Source organism: Salminus brasiliensis, chromosome 1 (genome assembly GCF_030463535.1).
Source record: "Salminus brasiliensis chromosome 1, fSalBra1.hap2, whole genome shotgun sequence".
NCBI lineage: Eukaryota > Metazoa > Chordata > Actinopteri > Characiformes > Bryconidae > Salminus > Salminus brasiliensis.
Genome location: NC_132878.1, coordinates 1,151,972 through 1,173,686, shown reverse-complemented (window position 1 = coordinate 1,173,686; position 21,715 = coordinate 1,151,972). Strand labels below are relative to the sequence as shown.

General features: G+C 40.3%; 1 protein-coding gene across 1 annotated transcript; it reads left to right on the top strand.

Moving 5' to 3' along the window:
* Positions 1 to 754: 754 nt before the first annotated feature.
* LOC140564967 (cystatin-B-like) lies at positions 755 to 4,992 on the top strand. The gene is made up of 3 exons (XM_072690696.1): positions 755 to 1,111; positions 3,013 to 3,114; positions 4,691 to 4,992. Exons 1-3 carry the CDS (start codon positions 1,040 to 1,042, stop codon positions 4,817 to 4,819), a joined length of 303 nt encoding a protein of 100 aa, XP_072546797.1. The 5' UTR covers positions 755 to 1,039; the 3' UTR covers positions 4,820 to 4,992.
* The last annotated feature ends 16,723 nt before the right edge of the window (positions 4,993 to 21,715 follow it).

The following is a 21,715-nucleotide window of genomic DNA, read 5'->3' as shown; positions in this document are numbered from 1 at the left end:
TTAAAAAAACAAAAACCCACTGTGCTCTGAGACTTTTCCAAACGTATACAGCTATAAATATAAAAATATGATTTATATTTTGTTATATAAGAAAAAACATTTTAGCAATTGAGCCGCTTTATAAATATTATTTAAATAAACAATATCGTAATCCAATAAGGGCCCAGTACTGAACCTTGTGGAACCCCACAAATGCTTATATTTAAAAGGTTTCTAAACGCTAAAAACAAAAATAGCTCAGAATATTATATTATATAAACTGATACTAAAAACAATTATTTTACTCCAGTATTAAAAAACAGAACCCCCCCCCCCCCACACACACACACACACACAGTCTACCTTATCAGAGACTTTTGTTGTTATATAAGTACAGTGTAGTGTAATAGTCCTATTATTTGTAATTGTGTTTTTATTAATTTATAGATTTGTTTTTTACATTTTGAGGCACTTTTTAGTTTCGATTCCAATATAATTTAATAATATCATATAATATAATATCATGATATAAACACTCTCACTTATTTAAATTTATTTTAACTGAATTTTAACCAGAAGTCAAACAGACAGATACAAAGTTCACTAAAAGCACATTTAAATAAAAATACACCAAAACACTAAAGCAGAAGTTAAGAAATTATAAACTAATAAAGGCAGGGCTGTAATTACTCTCACGGCCAGCAGGTGTCTCTGTTCAGCGCGGTTAATGCCTACCGCTCCTCACCAGCTCTTCAGGAAGGAGCAGAGCTGCTCCTCAGCTCCACACTGGAGACATGAACATGGTCAGAGGGTTGACTGTCCTCCGCGTGTCTGAGCTTCCGTTCCAGCTCTTACTTCACCCATTAAAAGCGCTCAGAAGCTCTTCTGGAATGAAACTGCAGACTGTGATGAGTCAGATCATGTGACTGAGGATGGGGTTAGAAAAATGGGGAAGTGCAACTCCCCCTACGAGGGGTATATAAGGCGGAGCTGGGCTGGGCAGCCACAGGTGGAGTTGCTGTAGTTGTAGTTGTAGCTGTAGTTTAGCCTCACCATCATCATGTATCCAACAGCTGGAGGACTCGGAGCGGAGCAGGCCGCCACCCCTGAAATCCAGAAGATCTGCGATGAGGTGAGACTCTATATAACATTATAATAAACCCACATAAACATAAAGTCAGTGTTCAGTGAGAGTGTCTACCTGTAATTAACTCTATATAACATTATAATAAACCCACATAAACATAAAGTCAGTGTTCAGTGAGAGTGTCTACCTGTAATTAACTCTATATAACATTAGAATAAACCCAAATAAACATAAAGTCAGCGGTCAGTGAGAGTGTCTACCTGTAATTAACTCTATATAACATTAGAATAAACCCACATAAACATAAAGTCAGTGGTCAGTGAGAGTGTCTACCTGTAATTAACTCTATATAACATTAGAATAAACCCACATAAACATAAAGTCAGTGGTCAGTGAGAGTGTCTACCTGTAATTAACTCTATATAACATTAGAATAAACCCTAATAAACATAAAGTCAGCGGTCAGTGAGAGTGTCTACCTGTAATTAACTCTATATAACATTAGAATAAACCCACATAAACATAAGGTCAGTGGTCAGTGAAAGTGTCTACCTGTAATGAACTCTATATAACATTAGAGTAAACCCAAATAAACATAAAGTCAGCGGTCAGTGAGAGTGTCTACCTGTAATTAACTCTATATAACATTAGAATAAACCCACATAAACATAAGGTCAGTGGTCAGTGAAAGTGTCTACCTGTAATGAACTCTATATAACATTAGAATAAACCCAAATAAACATAAAGTCAGTGGTCAGTGAGAGTGTCTACCTGTAATTAACTCTATATAACATTAGAATAAACCCTAATAAACATAAAGTCAGTGGTCAGTGAGAGTGTCTACCTGTAATTAACTCTATATAACATTAGAATAAACCCACATAAACATAAAGTCAGTGGTCAGTGAAAGTGTCTACCTGTAATGAACTCTATATAACATTAGAATAAACCCAAATAAACATAAAGTCAGTGGTCAGTGAGAGTGTCTACCTGTAATTAACTCTATATAACATTAGAATAAACCCAAATAAACATAAAGTCAGTGGTCAGTGAGAGTGTCTACCTGTAATTAACTCTATATAACATTAGAATAAACCCTAATAAACATAAAGTCAGTGGTCAGTGAAAGTGTCTACCTGTAATGAACTCTATATAACATTAGAATAAACCCTAATAAACATAAAGTCAGTGGTCAGTGAGAGTGTCTACCTGTAATTAACTCTATATAACATTAGAATAAACCCAAATAAACATAAAGTCAGTGGTCAGTGAGAGTGTCTACCTGTAATTAACTCTATATAACATTAGAATAAACCCTAATAAACATAAAGTCAGTGGTCAGTGAAAGTGTCTACCTGTAATGAACTCTATATAACATTAGAATAAACCCTAATAAACATAAAGTCAGTGTATAAAATGAGTATTAACTCTATAAAAAGTGAAATATTAGATATTTAGCTAGAGTGAGGTTCTTTTACTTGTGGATGCGGTCTGGTTAGTTAGCGGAGCTCCTGGCTGTGGGAAGGTTTGGATGTAACTGGACTGAACAGTAAAGAGACTGAATAATCTGATAGTTTGGGGTTGGAGCTTCAGTCAGCTGTAAATGTGAAGGCAGGCGGTTCTTCGGTTCTCGTGGTGTGTGAGTCATGAGCTTTATACTGGGCTGGATCAGCTGATCCCTCACACTCACTGTATTGGTCAGATTGACTCCTTCGTCTCGAACACTTCACTCCTATTCACTGTTTACCAGCTCTGCAGGAATGCTGCTGCTCCGGGTGTGTCAGGTGTTTCCCAGGAACAGCTCTAGTAGTCAAACTGTTCAAACTGTAGCAGATACACCACCTGCGATCAGACACCTGGGTGTGGCCTGACTGAGTAAAGTGGGAGGAGCCTGTGCTGTTGAAAGATATATTAAGTTTCTTCTTTGTTTAATTTTGCTGTAACAGGTGAAGTCGCAGGCCGAGGCCAAGGCTGGGAAGAAGTTTGGAGTTTTTGTCGCTAAATCGTTCTCCTCCCAGGTCGTCGCCGGAACCAACTACTTCATCAAGGTGTGGCTTTACCTCTCAGAGTGATACCCACAGTATATCCACAGCCCTATCCTCAACAGAATACTCAATAATTCACAGTGGAGACTGAATAATTCATAGTGGAGACTGAATAATTCACAGTGGAGACTGAATAATTCATAGTGGATACTGAATAATTTATAGTGGATCCTGAATAATACATAGTGGATACTGAATAATTCATAGTGGATCCTGAATAATACATAGTGGATACTGAATAATTCATAGTGGATACTGAATAATTCACAGTGTAGACTGAATAATTCATAGTGGATACTGAATAATTCATAGTGGAAACTAAATAATTTATAGTGGATCCTGAATAATTCATAGTGGATACTGAATAATTTATAGTGGATACTGAATAATTTATAGTGGATACTGAATAATTTATAGTGAATCCTGAATAATACATAGTGGATACTGAATAATTCATAGTGGATACTGAATAATACATAGTGGATACTGAATAATTCATAGTGGATACTGAATAATTCACAGTGTAGACTGAATAATTCATAGTGGATACTGAATAATTTATAGTGGATCCTGAATAATACATAGTGGATACTGAATAATTCATAGTGGATCCTGAATAATACATAGTGGATACTGAATAATTCATAGTGGATACTGAATAATTCACAGTGTAGACTGAATAATTCATAGTGGATACTGAATAATTTATAGTGGATCCTGAACAATTCATAGTAGATTCTGAATAATTCATAGTAGATTCTGAATAATTCATAGTGGATACTGAATAAATCATAGTGGATACTGAATAATTCACAGTGTAGACTGAATAATTCATAGTGGATACTGAATAATTCATAGTGGATCCTGAATAATACATAGTGGATACTGAATAATTCATAGTGGATACTGAATAATTCACAGTGTAGACTGAATAATTCATAGTGGATACTGAATAATTTATAGTGGATCCTGAACAATTCATAGTAGATTCTGAATAATTCATAGTAGACTCTGAATAATTCATAGTGGATACTGAATAAATCATAGTGGATACTGAATAATTCACAGTGTAGACTGAATAATTCATAGTGGATACTGAATAATTCACAGTGTAGACTGAATAATTCATAGTGGATACTGAATAATTTATAGTGGATCCTGAATAATTCATAGTAGATTCTGAATAATTCATAGTGGATACTGAATAATTCACAGTGTAGACTGAATAATTCATAGTGGATACTGAATAATTTATAGTGGATCCTGAATAATTCATAGTAGATTCTGAAAAATCCATAGTAGATTCTGAATAATTCATAGTGGATACTGAATAAATCATAGTGGATACTGAATATTTCATAGTAGATTCTGAATAATTCATAGTGGATACTGAATAAATCATAGTGGATACTGAATAATTTCTAGTGGATACTGAATAATTCGTAGTAGATTCTGAATAATTCATAGTGGATACTGAATAAATCATAGTGGATACTGAATAATTCATAGTAGATTCTGAATAATTCATAGTGGATACTGAATGATTTATAGTCTCTCTCTCTCTCTCTCTCTCTCTCAGGTGCATGTTGGGGGTGATGAATACATACACCTGAGGGTGTTCAAGACTCTTCCTCACGATGGAGGGGCTCTGAAACTGCATGGAGTTCAAACCGCAAAGACCCACAAGGAGCCCATCAGCTACTTCTGAAAGCAGCTAACAGCGGCTCCCCCTGCCCCCCCTCCCAGTCCTGCTCCATGTTCTCCTGATCTCCTGATCTGAGATCAGCCCTGCACCAGATCCTCTGCTTCAGTGCAGCCTCTGCTCTCTACCATTGCAGCTGTGTTTCCCTCCTGAAGAGATTAAACTGTCCCTGAACTGCAGGATCAGGCTGGTCTGTGTTTCTTCTCATCACTGTCTGGAGGTGAAAAGTGTCCCCTGTAGCAGAGCTGATAGCAGCCTGCAGAAAGAGGCAGGAGATCAATCAGTTCCCACCAATCTTAGAGCCAATAACCCAGGAGCGAGATCTTCTACTGGGGCCGTTCTGATCTCAGCCAGTGTCGTGGGATTGGGGATTGGGTCCAGGATCGGACTTTTAAGTTGTAGTGGCAGATGAACAAATATTATGAACTTAGTTTCCTTAAAAACTTAAAATATAAAATATGATTTACATGATTTTATATACAAATATAAATTAGCATAATCGCACATTTGAGAAATTCAGTCTCTTTACAAATATTATTTAAGTAAACCGTATCATAATCCAATAAGGGCCCAGTACTGAACCTTGTGGAACCCCACAAATGCTTATATTTGTTGTCAACAGTGGTTTTGGGTATATATTCACATCATTAGCCACCTGTGTGATCACATTTCACTGGCTGTGTTTAGGTTGAGACACCTGTCCAAAACAGAAGTGGAGATACTAGGGTTTAAAAGACTTCTATAGAAGCTAAAGTATCAACTTAAGCTTTTTACTCCAGTAAAAGTGTAAAAGTACTCTAAAAGTCATAATGAGGGGAATGATCTATTAAAATGTTGATGTTAAAAATGTTGGGCTGCACTAGGCTCCTGTTTCAGCTGCAGATCTGCTCATTGAAAATGGGATGGTGATGGATGCCAACATTGGAAACAGAGGAGTGAGAGTGCGAGGAGGACGAGGAGGATGGGGAGGACGAGGAAGGCCACAGACCGTAATCTCTGATGAGATTCGAGCCACTTTGGTGGGGAAGGCTGGGCAAAGAGTACAGCCTGTAGCATCCATCATCCACACTTTCTGAAAAGAGAATAGCTAAGATAATAAAAATCAATAATAATAATAATCTGTGATAGTGAACACACACACACACACACACTAATGAACTAGGGGCAGTGAGCACACACACACCCAGAGCGGTGGGCAGCCGACTCCAGCACCCGGGGTATCGAACCCACAACCCTGTCCTCGACTTTCACTAGAAGACTGCAGGACTGCATATCAGCACAGTACTCAGTAGTACAGTAGTACAGGTCTGCCTGAGGACTCTACAGTAGGACTGTATATAATAAAGCATGTATCCAGTATTTGGGAAATGTGTTCCTGCACAGTATTTACAGTGTTTACAGTGTTTACATTTATATCCCAGAACTGAAAGATTACCAACACAAGGTGGACGAGAACGTCGTCTGGAAACTGAAATCATGAACGTGGTCCTGAAAAAGAACTCCACAAAGAGAACAATGAGATATTTCAAAATTCTGACCGGGTCATCCTGTCAGCGCTGGACCGTGTCTTGCGCAGAAATAATCTGAGGATGAAGTAGGTCTATCAGGGATAACAGGGATATCACTACGTGCCCCAAAAGTATCCAGTCCAACACAATCCCACGATGACGCGCACTCTCCACACTGATGTAATACATGATACTTATTTCAGGACTGTAATATCGCTCAAACACGGTCTTGTAAACTGGGCTGGCTTTAAACTGCACCGAAGTGGTGGAGCGAACTTCCCCTGGGTGTCTGAACAGCAGAGTCCAACACTCACTGTCCTCAAACCCAGACTGAAGACCCTCCTCTTCTGAGAGGACTTGGGTGAAGAGTAGAGTATTATGGCCTCCATACTGACTTGTGTTCTACTAGCTGAGGTTATTCTTGGGTAAACAATGAAGCAGAGAAGAGCGTCTGCTGAATGCTGTAAATGTAAATGTTGAGGTTGAAGGCGGAGGCGGACCAAACACTGAAACTAACAGCGACACCAAGCTGAAGCAGAACAAAACAAGACGGACCAAACTACAAAACTGTAAACCAACATGAACCAAAACCAACACGATCATGCACTTATACACAGGGACAACGAGGGACATCTGAGAAACACCTGGGACTAACAAGGTGGCGTGGCTACAGAGGAGGCACAGGTGGGAACACTAATGAAAAGGAGGGGCTTGAATTTGAGAGCACATGGCAACACAAAACAGGGGCAGGCATGACACACATATTTACATTAGAGTGAACAGAAATATGCTCACAAAAAACAATAAACTGAAAAAGAACAATACTGAAAAAATAGAACAAAAAGTTTTAGAAATGTAAAATAAATGATAATAAATAAATAAATAAATAATAAAAGCAGAAACTGTGTTGAGAGTTTTGGAGACTTGAGAAGAGGCTTTGCTCTCTGTTTAAATAATTATGCTATGTCATTTTAGTGTAAAACTGTAATGATTGTGCTGCACAATAGTGACCCCTCCAGGTCATGTGTCCTTGGAAGGCACATCAGCGGCCAGTGTGCCATTGTAGAGGTCCATCACAATGTGTGCCCACCACACCGTCATCCATCACCATGCTGCCCTTGGCCCCTACAACACTGCCCATCTGATCACATTCCTGGACACCCTACACACACTCTGCACACACCCTACACAACACACTCATTCCACCAGATCAGAGAGACGGCCCGGAGCAGCTCGGGTACGCCAGTTTCCAGCGAGCTCGAATCTGGTCCACTGCCCACCCACACACTTTCCAGTGGTTTATCCGTCTCCGTATTCTGCATTCCTCAGGCCTACTGAGGAATTTCTGGCATGGCTGCTTGGCCAGGGTGATGTGTGATGAGGATGAGGTGCTGTGGCCAGATCGAAACAGAGGAGAGGATGCAGCCTTTCTTTACTGTAAGTGTATAGAGTTCATTCTTCAGCTGTAGACCGCTGTAAGAGCAACTGTGTGTGGGTTGGGATGTTCACGGTGTACATTGTTTTTGTGGGAAAAATAAAAACAACAGTATATATATATATATATATATATATATATGTATGTATATATATATATATTTTACAACATACTGCACATGTACGTGCAGTCTGTAGTCATTATGATGATTGTGAGTGTTTCTCACTGAGCACATCAGTGTTCATCTGCTTCTTATAAATGCTTAGTCATGTGATGGTTTGTGGGTCGTCTGAAAACAAAATACTGTTTAGAGACGAAATAACATTGTTTTGAAATGACGGGTTTTGGCCATGGTGTGTGTGTGTGTGTGTGGTTTTGCTTGCTTTCAGAAAATGTGTGTAAACATTTGAGAACAACTGTCAGTAGATTCACAGAAGATTCAGAGAGGAAAACAGGTCACAGGCATGTTTACAGTACGACTCCATACTGCCACACTGGGTGGTCCAAGAGACCCTCATTGTTGACATGGTCCATCAGAACGGTGCAATCAAACTGCCTGAAATACAGCAGAACATCACTGAAGACCATGTGAACGTTGTAGGCAACAACAGTTTCTAAAATGCAACCGAATGTGGATGAAGCATATATATATATACAGTTGTGCTCAAAAGTTTACACACCCTGGCAGAATTTTTGCTTTCTTGGCCTTTTTTCTGAGAATATAAATGATAACACACACCTTTTTCCACTCATGGTTAGTGGTTGGGTGAAGCCATTTCTTTTCAAACAACTGTGATTCTCTTTTTAAATCATAATGACAACCAAAAACATCCAAATGATCCTGATCAAAAGTGATTGTGGCCGGATAACATGCACAGACGTTGACACGAATGGGTCTAAATGGCTACTAAAGGTAACATCCTGACCTGTGACCTGTTTGCTTGTAATCAGGGTGTGTGCATATAAGCTGAGTGAGTTTCTGGGATCCAGACAGACTCTTGCATCTTTCATCCAGCCACTGACATTTCTGGATTGTGAGTCACAGGGAAAGCAAAAGGAAAAGGCAGTTCAACTGTATAAAACAGGAAAGGGATACAAAAGGATATCCAAGGAATTGATAAAGCCAGTCAGCAGTGTTCAAACTGTGATTAACACATGAAAAATCAGGGGCTCTGTAAAAACCAAACCACGGTCGGATAGACCAACAAAAACTTCAGCCACAACTGCCAGGAAAACCCACAAATAACATCAACTGAAGAACAGGACTCTCTGAAAACTAGCGCTGTGGCTGTTTGAAGATGCACAATAAGGAGAAACTTGAAGAAAAATGGGCTGCATGGTTGAGTCTCCAGAAGAAAGCCATTAGAAAGCCTACAATACGGCAAAAAGCACCGAGACCAGCCTCAGAACTTCTGAACAAGGTCATTTAGAGTGATGAGACCAAAATCAAACTTTTTGGCCACGACCATAAACATTACGTTTAGAGAGGTGTCAACAAGGCCTATGATGACAGGAACACCCTTCCTCCTGTAAAGCACGGAGGTGGACCGCTGATGGTTTGGGGATGTGTAAGCTACAAAGGCACAGGAAACTTGGTCAAAGTTGAAGGGAAGATGAATGCAGCACGTTATCAGCAAATACTGGAGGCAGATTTGCACTCATCAGGCCGGAAGCTGCGGACATATGGGACGTACTTGGACGTTCCAACATGACGACGATCCGAAACACAAGGCCAAGTCGACCGGTCATTGGCTACAGCAGAACAAAGTGAAGGTTCTGGAGTGGCCATCTCAGTCTCCTGACCTCAATATCACTGAGCTACTCTGGGGAGATCTCAAGCGCACAGTTCAGCTGGAGGCTTTTTGCCAAGAAGGAGCAGCTTTACCATCTGAGAAAATAAAGAGCCTCATCCACAACCACCACAAAAGACTTTAAGCTGCCAGTGACGTTAGAGGGAGCAATACATGGTATTAAGAACTGGGGTGTGTAAACTTTTGATCAGGGTCATTTGGATGTTTTTGGTTTTCATTATAATTTAAAGAGAGAATCACTGTCATTGGCAATAAATGGCTTCACTTAACCATTAACCGTGAGTGGAAAAAGGTGTGTGTTATCATTCATATTCTCTGAAAAAAGGCCAAGAAAGCAAAAATTCTGCTGGGGTGTGTAAACTTTTGAGCACAACTGTGTGTGTATATATATATATATATATATATATATATATATATATAAACAGTTATATATACATGTGTAAACATATATACATACATGTGTATATATATAACAGAATAATGTGCGTGTATATATACATATATACACATATATAAATACAGTGGGGGAAAAAAAGTATTTAGTCAGTCACCAATTGTGCAAGTTCTCCCACTTAAAAAGATGAGAGAGGCTGTAATTGACATCATAGGTAGACTCAACTATGAGAGACAAAATGAGAAAAACAATCAGAAAATCACATTGTCTGATTTTTAAAGAATTTATTAGCAAATAATGGTGGAAAATAAGTATTTGGTCAATAACAAAAGTTCATCTCAATACCAGCAACGGTGTGAGCCAACCTTGTGAAGACTTACAGAAAACGTTTGACCTCTGTCATTGCCAACAAAGGATATATAACAAAGTATTGAGATGAACTTTTGTTATTGACTAAATACTTATTTTCCACCATTATTTACTAATAAATTCTTTAAAATTCAGACAATGTGATTTTCTGATTGTTTTTCTCATTTTGTCTCTCATAGTTGAGTCTACCTACGATGTCAATTACAGCCTCTCTCATTTTTTTAAGTGGGAGAACTTGCACAATTGGTGACTGAATAAATACTTTTTTTCCCCACTGTATTTATACATATATGTATATATACTGTGTGCACAATTATTAGGCAAGTGAGTATTTTCTAACTCCAAGCTGGATAAACTTGAATGCTTAATGGGTTTCAGCACAGCAGCTGATGTGTGTCTGTGTGGGAGGACAACACCCTATATCAAGGTGTGTACACCTCTCTGAATAGTGTCTGGGAGGCTGTGGTTGCTGCTGCACACAAAGTTGATCGTCAACGGATCAAGAAAGTGACAGACTGCATGAATAAAGAGGGCTTATCACTGTTATTGAAAGAAGGGTGGCTTTATCGCTCACTGATTTTTTAATGTCAGAAATGTTTATTGGAAAGTTTTGAGTTAATAAAATAATTCTCAATTCTCTCAAATAAAAAAGTGAGATGGGAAAAGTGAGTGTGTTTTTCATTTAGTTGTTTAATAATTCTGCACAATAACAGCTGCACATGTAGATATTCACCTAAGAAAGCCAAAATCTCACTTTTACTTTACTACCATTACTATCCTTCAAGGGTTCTTTCGTAAAGGCAGGGGTTCTGTATAGAATGCAAAGAACCATGTAATTGTTTAACCGTCTGCCTTCCATCTCTCTCTCTCTCTCTCTCTCTCTGTGCTATAATAATGATAATGATAATAATAGTTAGCGATGCTGAGGCTGAGGCTGAGGCTGGTGTTTATGTGCAGACAGTGTACAGGAGTGCAGAGAGAGAACACTATGGCCCCGAGGATCTCACTGTTCTTCATGTTGGTCTGTCTGCTGGTGTGTGTGTGTGGTGAGTGAGCAATACACACACTTCTGATTTTAACGTACAAATTTATACACAGTGTGTATACCATTATTCTGTTTATACACAGTGTGTATAGTGTTATTCTGTTTATACAGTGTGTATAGTGTTATTCTGTTTATACACAGTGTGTATACCGTTATTCTGTTTATACAGTGTGTATAGTGTTATTCTGTTTATACAGTGTGTATAGTGTTATTCTGTTTATACAGTGTGTATACCGTTATTCTGTTTATACACAGTGTGTATAGTGTTATTTTGTTTATACACAGTGTGTATACCATTATTCTGTTTATACACAGTGTGTATACCATTATTCTGTTTATACACAGTGTGTATAGTGTTATTCTGTTTATACACAGTGTGTATACTGTTATTCTGTTTATACACAGTGTTTATACCATTATTCTGTTTATACACAGTGTGTATAATGTTATTCTGTTTATACACAGTGTGTATACCATTATTCTGTTTATACACAGTGTGTATACCGTTATTCTGTTTATACAGTGTGTATACCGTTATTCTGTTTATACACAGTGTGTATACCGTTATTGTTTATACAGTGTGTATACCGTTATTCTGTTTATACAGTGTGTATACCGTTATTCTGTTTATACAGTGTGTATAGTGTTATTCTGTTTATACAGTGTGTATACCGTTATTCTGTTTTTACAGTGTGTATACCGTTATTCTGTTTATACAGTGTGTATAGTGTTATTCTGTTTATACAGTGTGTATACCGTTATTCTGTTTTTACAGTGTGTATACCGTTATTCTGTTTATACAGTGTGTATAGTGTTATTCTGTTTATACACAGTGTGTATACCGTTATTCTGTTTATACAGTGTGTATACCGTTATTCTGTTTATACAGTGTGTATAACGTTATTCTGTTTATACACAGTGTGTATACCGTTATTCTGTTTATACAGTGTGTATACCGTTATTCTGTTTTTACAGTGTGTATACCGTTATTATGTTTATACACAGTGTGTATACCATTATTCTGTTTATACACAGTGTGTATACCGTTATTCTGTTTATACAGTGTGTATACCGTTATTCTGTTTATACAGTGTGTATAGTGTTATTCTGTTTATACACAGTGTGTATACTGTTATTCTGTTCATATCAGAGCTGAATAAAGACTTTTATTGTATAGATGGTAAACGAGTCAAAATCAAGAAGAAGAAACCGCCCTCTCTGTTTAGAACAGCAGAGAACATACAGGACGCCTTGGGTAAGATACCCACTCTCTCTCTCTCTCTGTCTCTCTCTCTCTCTCTCTCTCTCTCTCTGTCTCTCTCTCTCTCTCTGTCTGTCTCTCTCTCTCTCTCTCTGTCTCTCTCTCTCTCTCTCTGTCTCTCTCTCTCTCTCTCTCTCTCTCTCTCTGTCTCTCTCTCTCTCTCTGTCTGTCTCTCTCTCTCTCTCTCTGTCTCTCTCTCTCTCTCTCTGTCTCTCTCTCTCTCTCTCTCTGTCTCTCTCTCTCTCTCTCTCTGTCTCTCTCTCTCTCTCTCTCTCTCTCTGTCTGTCTGTCTCTCTCTTTATCTCTTATCTCTCTCTCTCTCTCTGTCTGTCTGTCTCTCTCTTTATCTCTTATCTCTCTCTCTCTCTCTCTTCCTTTCTTTTTCTCTGTTCTTCTTAATCATTGCTCAGCCACACACAAATACACACATACAGTTTACATACACTATATGGACAAAAGTATTGGGACACCTGCTCATTCGCTGCTTCTTCTAAAATCAAGGGTATTAAAACAGTTTCTCCTGCTTCATCCCATCCAAAAGTTCTGGATGGAGCTCCTCCACCATCATTCCAGAGAACACAGCTCTTCCACTGCTCCACAGCTCCTCAATGCTGGGGGGCTTTATACCCCTCTAGCCCACACCTGGCATTATTAGGCAGCATGGTGTCAATAGGGTCATAATGTTGATCTGCTCCAGAGAGTCCTATTCTATTGGCAGTACTTCTCCACAGGGACTAGACGAGCTGTGTGTGCATTTGCACATCTGTGTCAGCAATGGGTGCAGCTTAAAGTAGCTGAATACATTCATTAAAAGGCATTTCCACAAACATTTGGACATGTAGTGTATATTCTAATATTCAGTTCTACATTTATTAACTTTGTAATCTGACCCTTAGTTCTGTGTTACTGTTGAAATCAGAGGTTTGTGTGTGTGTGTGTGTGTGTGTGTGTGTGTATCATGGCCGTGTATTCCAGACCCTGCTGAAATCGTAGACCCCTCCAGAAAGTTTAAGGATGTGGATCTGGGTGAGTGGAGCCAAACACTCATTAACACACACACTTACTGCACCCGTCAGCCTCGGGCTCCAAAACACTCATTTACAGCAGACAGGTGGAGCCGCCCTGCTGCTGAACACACCTGAGCGAGGGGCGGAGTTCAGGCAGGCAGGTGTGCTGAAGCTGCTCTATAGACTGCTCTGACAGTGTCTGCAGGAGAGAGAGAGGAGTTTTTTTTTACACCTGCTTACTGTAGAAACACAGCCTCATTCAACAAGGACTAATGCAGCAGCGCCCTCTAGTGGTTCAGTCAGTTTCCGCTAGAGTGGTAGGAATATGAAGAGGCCTTCATATTAACTGGGCCTGCTGTGACTCCATATACAGTATTCAGCTGCATGTAGGGCTGCAGACCACCCAGCAGAAGGTGTGAACACACACCCCAAGCTCTGATTAACTGCTTATATACAAGATCACCACTGTCACAAAAAACTTCTGAACTTGGAAGTCAACACACACTACTAACACACTCGCCACCACCAGGTCAGTCAGTGTCACTGCAGTGCTGAGAATGACCCTCCACCCAAATACTACAGTCTGCTCTGTCCTGTGGGGTCCTGACCACTGAAGAACAAACAGGGTGAAAGGAGGCTGAGAACAGAGTCTGCAGAGAAACTACAACTTTACTCTAGGCTACTGGGAGTCCGTAGTCAGGGTACAGTAGCAAAAGAAAAGAGTAGCATGTTATCCATGCATAACCTTCTACAGGCATTTAACCACCAGAGGCCATACACATGGACAAAATTGTTGGTCCCCCTCTGTTAATGTAAGAAAAACCCACAATGGTCACAGAAATAACTTGAATCTGACAAAAGTAATAATAAATAAAAATGCTATGAAAATTAGCCAGTAAAAATCTGACATTGATTTTGAACCATTGCTTCAACAGAATTACTTAAAAAGTAAACTCATTAAACAGGCCTGGACAGAAATGATGGCACCCCTGAAAATAATGTGACCAAAGGGACATGTTAAATCAAGGTGTGTCCACTAATTAGCATCACAGTGTCTACAATCTTGTAATCAGTCAGTGGGCCTATATATAGGGCTACAGGTAGTTACTGTGCTGTTTGGTGACATGGTGTGTACCACACTCAACATGGACCAGAGGAAGCGAAGGAAAGAGTCTCAGGAGATTAGAAAGAAAATTATAGACAAGCATGTTAAAGGTAAAGGTTATAAGACCATCTCCAAGCAGCTTGATGTTCCTGTGACTACAGCTGCACATATTATTCAGACATTTATGATCTATGGGACTGTAGCCAACCTCCCTGGACGTGGCTGAATTGACAACAAATCAAAGAGACAGAAAATATGAATGGTAACAAAAGAGCCCAGAAAAACCTCTAAAGAGATTAAAGGTGAACTTCAAGATCAAGGAACATCAGTGTCAGTTCGCACCATCCATTGTTGTTTGAGCCAAAGTGGACTTCATGGGAGACGACCAAGGAGGACACCATTGTTGAAAACAAATCCCAAAAAATTTCAGACTGGAATATGCCAAACTACATGTTGACAAGCCCCAAAGCTTCTGGGAGAATGTCCTATGGACAGATGAGAACCTTTTGCCAAGGCACATCAGCTCTATGTTCACAGATGGAAAAATAAGCATTATCAAGAAAAGAACACTGTCCCTACTGTGAAACATGGAGGAGGCTCTGTTATGTTCTGGGGCTGCTTTGCTGCATCTGGCACAGGGTGTCTTGAATTTGTGCAGGGTACAATGAAATCTCAAGACTATCAAGGGATTCTAGAGAGAAAGGTGCTGCCCAGTGTCAGAAAGCTTGGTCTCAGTCGCAGGTCATGGGTCTTGCAACAGGATAATGACCCAAAACACAGCTAAAATCACCCAAGAATGGCTAAGAGGAAAACACTGGACTATTCTGAAGTGGCCTTCTGTGAGCCCTGACCTAAATCCTATTGAGCATCTTTGAACGGAGCTGAAACATGCCGTCTGGAAAAGGCACCCTTCAAACCTGAGACAACTGGAGCAGTTTGCTCATGAGATGATTGCAGTGATTGCCTTAAAACATTGTGCAACAAAATATTAAGTTAAGGGTACCATCATTTCTGTCCAGGCCTGTTTCATGAGATTATTTTTTAATAATTCTGTTGAAGCATGGTTGAAAAGCAATGTCTGACTTTCACTGGTTAATTTTCATAGCATTTTTATTTATTAATACTTTTGTCAGATTCAAGTTATTTCTGTGACCATTGTGGGTTTGTCTTTCATTAACTGAGGGGTACCAACAATTTTGTCCACGTCTGTGGAACAGTGACCTGAGAATGAGTGAACCGTGCAGTATTTATACACATATATACACATGTACACACACCCTCCATTAAACACCACTATTAAGAAGCTGTTGTGTAGATGTGCTGCCGTTTATTACTGTCTCCATCACCTCAGCCATGCTTCTCACTGTCCTGCAGCTAAGCTAACAGAGGAGAGCATCGTGAATGAACACGTGAGACGTGAGTACCACATCAGCACGAACCAACAGACCATTACATCTATATTTTAAAAAGTGGGAGTAATAATGATAAGGCTGGAGCTCATGATAACACTGCAACCACGACCCTGCTGAAGAAAAGCAGCCTGGTCGGCTCAAGCTGGTTAAATTGGTTAAGCAGGTTAAGGAGTAAAAAACAAGAATAATAAAAAAACACAACTACATTTCATTCAACTGATTTGGAATTTTGAGTCACTGAGATCCGGAAATCAGAATTACTTTGCATGATCAAGCAAAACCATATCAGGCCAACCTGATAACCAGCTAAGCAGTTCTGTGTTACAGGGTGGCTGGTTGACGAAACTTTGGCATGTGCACTAAGGCATGCAGACTGACACTACAGGGCTTCGCAGTCCTGCACATCAGGGGCTTTGCATAGCACCCCCACATGCAATTCCTGAAACTTTCCCATCTGTTGCCCTTCACTTGCTGTTAGTATGTAGTCGTTCCCCCCATGCTACATTCTCTAAAACCTTTGACTGATTAGCAAGGATGAGAAACCTCAGCATAAATGAAGCATCCTGTCATCATTTATGTCATCCTGTCATGCTATCATCAAGCTGAAGTCATGGTCAACCAACCAAACTAGCAAACGAGCGAAAATGAGCAGCTACATGTTCATAATACATATGTAGGCTATAGGCTACACTACACAACGACATATCTAAAGCTAGCAGAAGTGTCTCACATTTAATGAATGCTAGCAAGGACTGTGGTTATCTAGCTTAGCTGGTTGACCTGCATGACCAAAGTGGATGACCAGCATGACCAGCTAGACCAGTATGACCAAGCTGGATGACCAACATGACCAACCTTTCAACCACCTTTACCATTGAAAAACTACTAAAAGTTGATCTGAAGCTTATTTTAGCAGGATAATATTAATAAAACTAACAACAACAACAACAACAACAATAATAATAATAATAATAAATCTGTGTTTTCTGCTTCTTTTTCAGTATCCACTCAACGTAAGACCCTTTATGTTTTTTGACTGATAAAACCAGCTCCATTAACTCCAGTATCATTCTGATGGGTTTGTACATTCCTGAGTGTGTCCTAATACTTTCACTTCTACTCAGTCCTATTAGTCTCCTGCTTTTCCTACTTAACCCTCTCACTCTGGAGCTGCTTTACTGTAGATCACTCCTCTCACTCTGGAGCTGCTTTACTGTAGATCACTCCTCTCACTCTGGAGCTGCTCTACTGTAGATCACTCCTCTCACTCTGGAGCTGCTTTACTGTAGATCACTCCTCTCACTCTGGAGCTGCTTTACTGTAGATCACTCCTCTCACTCTGGAGCTGCTCTACTGTAGATCACTCCTCTCACTCTGGAGCTGCTTTACTGTAGATCACTCCTCTCACTCTGGAGCTGCTTTACTGTAGATCACTCCTCTCAATCTGGAGCTGCTTTACTGTAGATCACTCCTCTCACTCTGGAGCTGCTTTACTGTAGATCACTCCTCTCACTCTGGAGCTGCTTTACTGTAGATCACTCCTCTCACTTTAGAGCTGCTCTACTGTAGATCACTCCTCTCACTCTGGAGCTGCTTTACTGTAGATCCCTCCTCTCACTCTAGAGCTGCTTTACTGTAGATCACTCCTCTCACTCTGGAGCTGCTTTACTGTAGATCACTCCTCTCAATCTGGAGCTGCTTTACTGTAGATCACTCCTCTCACTCTGGAGCTGCTTTACTGTAGATCACTCCTCTCACTCTGGAGCTGCTTTACTGTAGATCACTCCTCTCAATCTGGAGCTGCTTTACTGTAGATCACTCCTCTCACTCTGGAGCTGCTTTACTGTAGATCACTCCTCTCACTCTATATGTCAACTATATGTTGTTAGGGGACTATATGTTAAGGGACTACATATTAAGGGACTATGTTTTAGGGGACTATATGTTGTTAGGGAATTATATGTTAAGGGACTATATGTTAGGGGACTATATGTTAAGGGATTATATGTTAGGGGACTATATGTTAAGGCACTATATGTTAGGGGACTATATGTTAAGGGACTATATGTTAGGGGACTATATGTTAGGGGACTATATGTTAAGGGACTATATGTTAGGGGACTATATGTTAGGGGACTATATGTTAAGGGACTATATGTTAGGGGACTATATGTTAAGGGACTATATGTTAGGGGACTATATGTTAGGGGACTATATGTTAAGGGACTATATGTTAGGGGACTATATGTTAAGGGACTATATGTTAGGGGACTATATGTTAGGGGACTATATGTTAAGGGACTATATGTTAGGGGACTATATGTTAAGGGACTATATGTTAGGGGACTATATGTTAGGGGACTATATGTTAAGGGACTATATGTTAGGGGACTATATGTTAAGGGACTATATGTTAGGGGACTATATGTTAGGGGACTATATGTTAAGGGACTATATGTTAGGGGACTATATGTTAAGGGACTATATGTTAGGGGACTATATGTTAGGGGACTATATGTTAAGGGACTATATGTTAGGGGACTATATGTTAGGGGACTATATGTTAAGGGACTATATGTTAGGGGACTATATGTTAAGGGACTATATGTTAGGGGACTATATGTTAGGGGACTATATGTTAAGGGACTTTATGTTAAGTGACATAATGGGATTCATTAAATGAATCGTGCAGATAACATTAATATTTACTCACTAATAGACTAATATTTACCCACAAACATCATAAAAGAGCTACAGACAGCAGTAAAGACCCGTTCAGTAAAAACAGAGCACCACCTTTAGCAGCACATTCGTTTGGACGTGGGTTTGGACACTTAACTAGGACCCAACAGGACTTTTAATTTCACTGCAGTCATCACACTCACCAGCCATAACATTAAAACCACTGCCAGCTTAAGTGGTCATTGGGTGGATATATTAGACAGCAAGTGAACTGTGATGTTCTAGACAACTGGATCAGAACATCTCCAAAACATAAGGCAGGTCTTGTGGGCTCCCCCCAGTATGTAGTGGTCAGCACCACCCACCTAAAAGTGCTCCAAGTAAAGAGTAAGGGGTGATGGGCACCCAAGATTCACTGATGCTCATGGAGGTCCCACCTCACAGCTTACAGGACTGAAAGGATCTGCTGGAAAGTTAGAAGGTGTCCACGAGAGGGAACAAGAGGACACGAGGGGGGGCCTACCCAATATTAGGCATGTGGTTTTAGTGTAATCTTTGCTGGGTCATGCAGGCCACTGTGGTTTGATTGCGACACTCAGCTTTGTGTAACAGACCGTGTTTCACAAGCGGAAGGACAGCTCGACATTGATGTGGACTGTGCTGTCTCACTGCAGTGCCAGTTAAGTCGATGCCAATGAAGATTACGGCCTTTTTGCTGTGTAAAGAGTGACGGGCTGATCTTCGAGCTGATGCAGTATGAGCTAGTAAGAGCTTAGACCCCTCAGTGTGTTCAGGGCCCTCGTGTCAGCTTTTTTAATATTTAAATTTAAAAAGCAAAGGACATAAAGACCTGTTCCTACACTTCTGTCTGTCCAAAAGTTTGTGGGCACGCTTTCGAAAGAATGCATTCAGCTACTTTAAGCTGCCCCCATTGCTGACACAGATGTGAAAATGCACACACAGCTTGTCTTGTCCCTGTAGAGAAGAAGTACTGCCAATAGAATAGGACTCTCTGGAGCAGATCAACATCATGAAGCTATTGGCACCATGCTGCCTAATGCCAGGCGTGGGCTAGAGGGGTATAAAGCCCCCCAACACCCAACATCCTGACCTCACTAATGCTCTTGTTGCTGTATTTAAATCCTCACAGCAATGCTCTTCCAAAGTCTATTAGAGACAGTTACTCTGACAAAAGGCAGGTGTCCCAATACTTTTGTCCATATATTGTAAATTGGTTTTAAAAGCAAAGTCGGTTTGGATCTAGAAAAATAAAGAGCCTGTGGCGCCCTCTAATGAACGGAGAGGAAAATACACATGGGGTTTTCTATAATGGGTGATGGTGCTGCAGCAAACAACTTTATTGATAATGGAGTAATCTATTGATTATTGAAATGAATATTGCATTAATCAGTTTTTCTGATTATTAATCAGAATTAATTATTAGCTTTAGGTTCAGTTGAGGTTGTTTTATGCATTTGCTAACAATCAAGCTATAAAGTTCAATTACATTAATATAACATATCATATGTAAATGTATATGCTACGCTTGTGCCAGCTCTTCAAGCAGCCAGCAGCCAGTGATCCGGCTTCCAGACAAAGTAGTGTTTGCCCCTTTGGAGCTACCTGAGATGTTCCAGGAGTCTCCGGGTCATCGCGGTATGCGCTGTTTCATCTAGTGCATATAGGACATCTGGGGTCATCTGTGGTAGGAAGAGAAGGGGGAGGTCAGGAGCAGCGTCTTGCAGCTCTACTGATGCTGGGCTCTTATCCAGAGTGACTTACATAAGGGCTTTGATGATCCTGAAGGTTGGCAGGTCAAGACGGGCTGTACTTGAAGCTGGAAGGGCTCGAGGTACAGGCCTAGTTCTGACCATAGCCATGAGGTAAGGAGGGGCTGGTCCGTGTTTGGCTTTGTAGGCCGGGCGTCAGGGTTATGAAGCTGATGAAGCCAGTGACGGGAGCGTAGCAGAGGAGTGACGGGAGTGAACTTCACTCTGGATCAACTGGAACGACCTCATGGTCCTCATGGGAAGGCCAGCCAGGAGCGAGTGGCAGTAGCTGAGCCTAGAAATGACCAGAACTTGAACTAGTACCTGTGTGGCCTCATGGGTAAGATAGAGAGGGATTGTCCGAATGCTGTGGAGGATAAGGGAGCTCTTTTTGACCTCTAGTCTCCTTCACCTTTAAAGACCCCACCTCCTCCCCAACTCCCCAACAGCATAGCAGAGCAGCCACTTACAGACGACCTGGGACATCATTCCAACTACTTAGCAACAGCATAGCAACCCCATATCAATCATCTGGGGTGCACACCAACCACTTCACATTAGCACAGCAAACACTTGGAGCAGCATAGCAACCACCTGAAATACCATAGAAGCACCACACCAATCACTTTGAGCAGCACAGGACTTAGCAACAGCATAGCAACCCAAATTCAACCATCTGGGGTGCCAACCATGCCAACGACTTAGCAACAGCATAGCAACCCAAATTCAACCATGCCAACGACTTAGTAGTTGATGTAATTCAATTAATTAAATTAATTACATTTAAAATTAATTACCTAGTTAATGATATCTGTCCATTTTTTTACCTTTTTATGAAAACCCATGTCCATGGGTCCATGACCCCTCCCTCTTGTCCTTTTGGGCTCTTCCTAAGACTGAAATTTTGAATGATTGGAGCTCTATGAACAGGTTAATAACAGGTATATAAGAGGTATGGTCTGAGAGCATTAATGCTTGTGCTGCTCTGTGTCCTGCAGTGGTGAACTGGCTGAACAAAGTGGTGGACGTTGGTGAGCAGAACCTTTTCACTGATTCATTAAAAGCGTTTGGTTTAATCGAGTGTTACTGATACAGCAGACTGAT

Bases quoted from the DNA above. Each gene is read 5' to 3' on its own strand.
- LOC140564967 (XM_072690696.1), top strand. From the start codon at position 1,040: ATGTATCCAACAGCTGGAGGACTCGGAGCGGAGCAGGCCGCCACCCCT. The intron at 1,112-3,012 runs GTGAGACTCTAT...TTGCTGTAACAG, and splicing joins TCCAGAAGATCTGCGATGAG to GTGAAGTCGCAGGCCGAGGC. The intron at 3,115-4,690 runs GTGTGGCTTTAC...TCTCTCTCTCAG, and splicing joins GAACCAACTACTTCATCAAG to GTGCATGTTGGGGGTGATGA.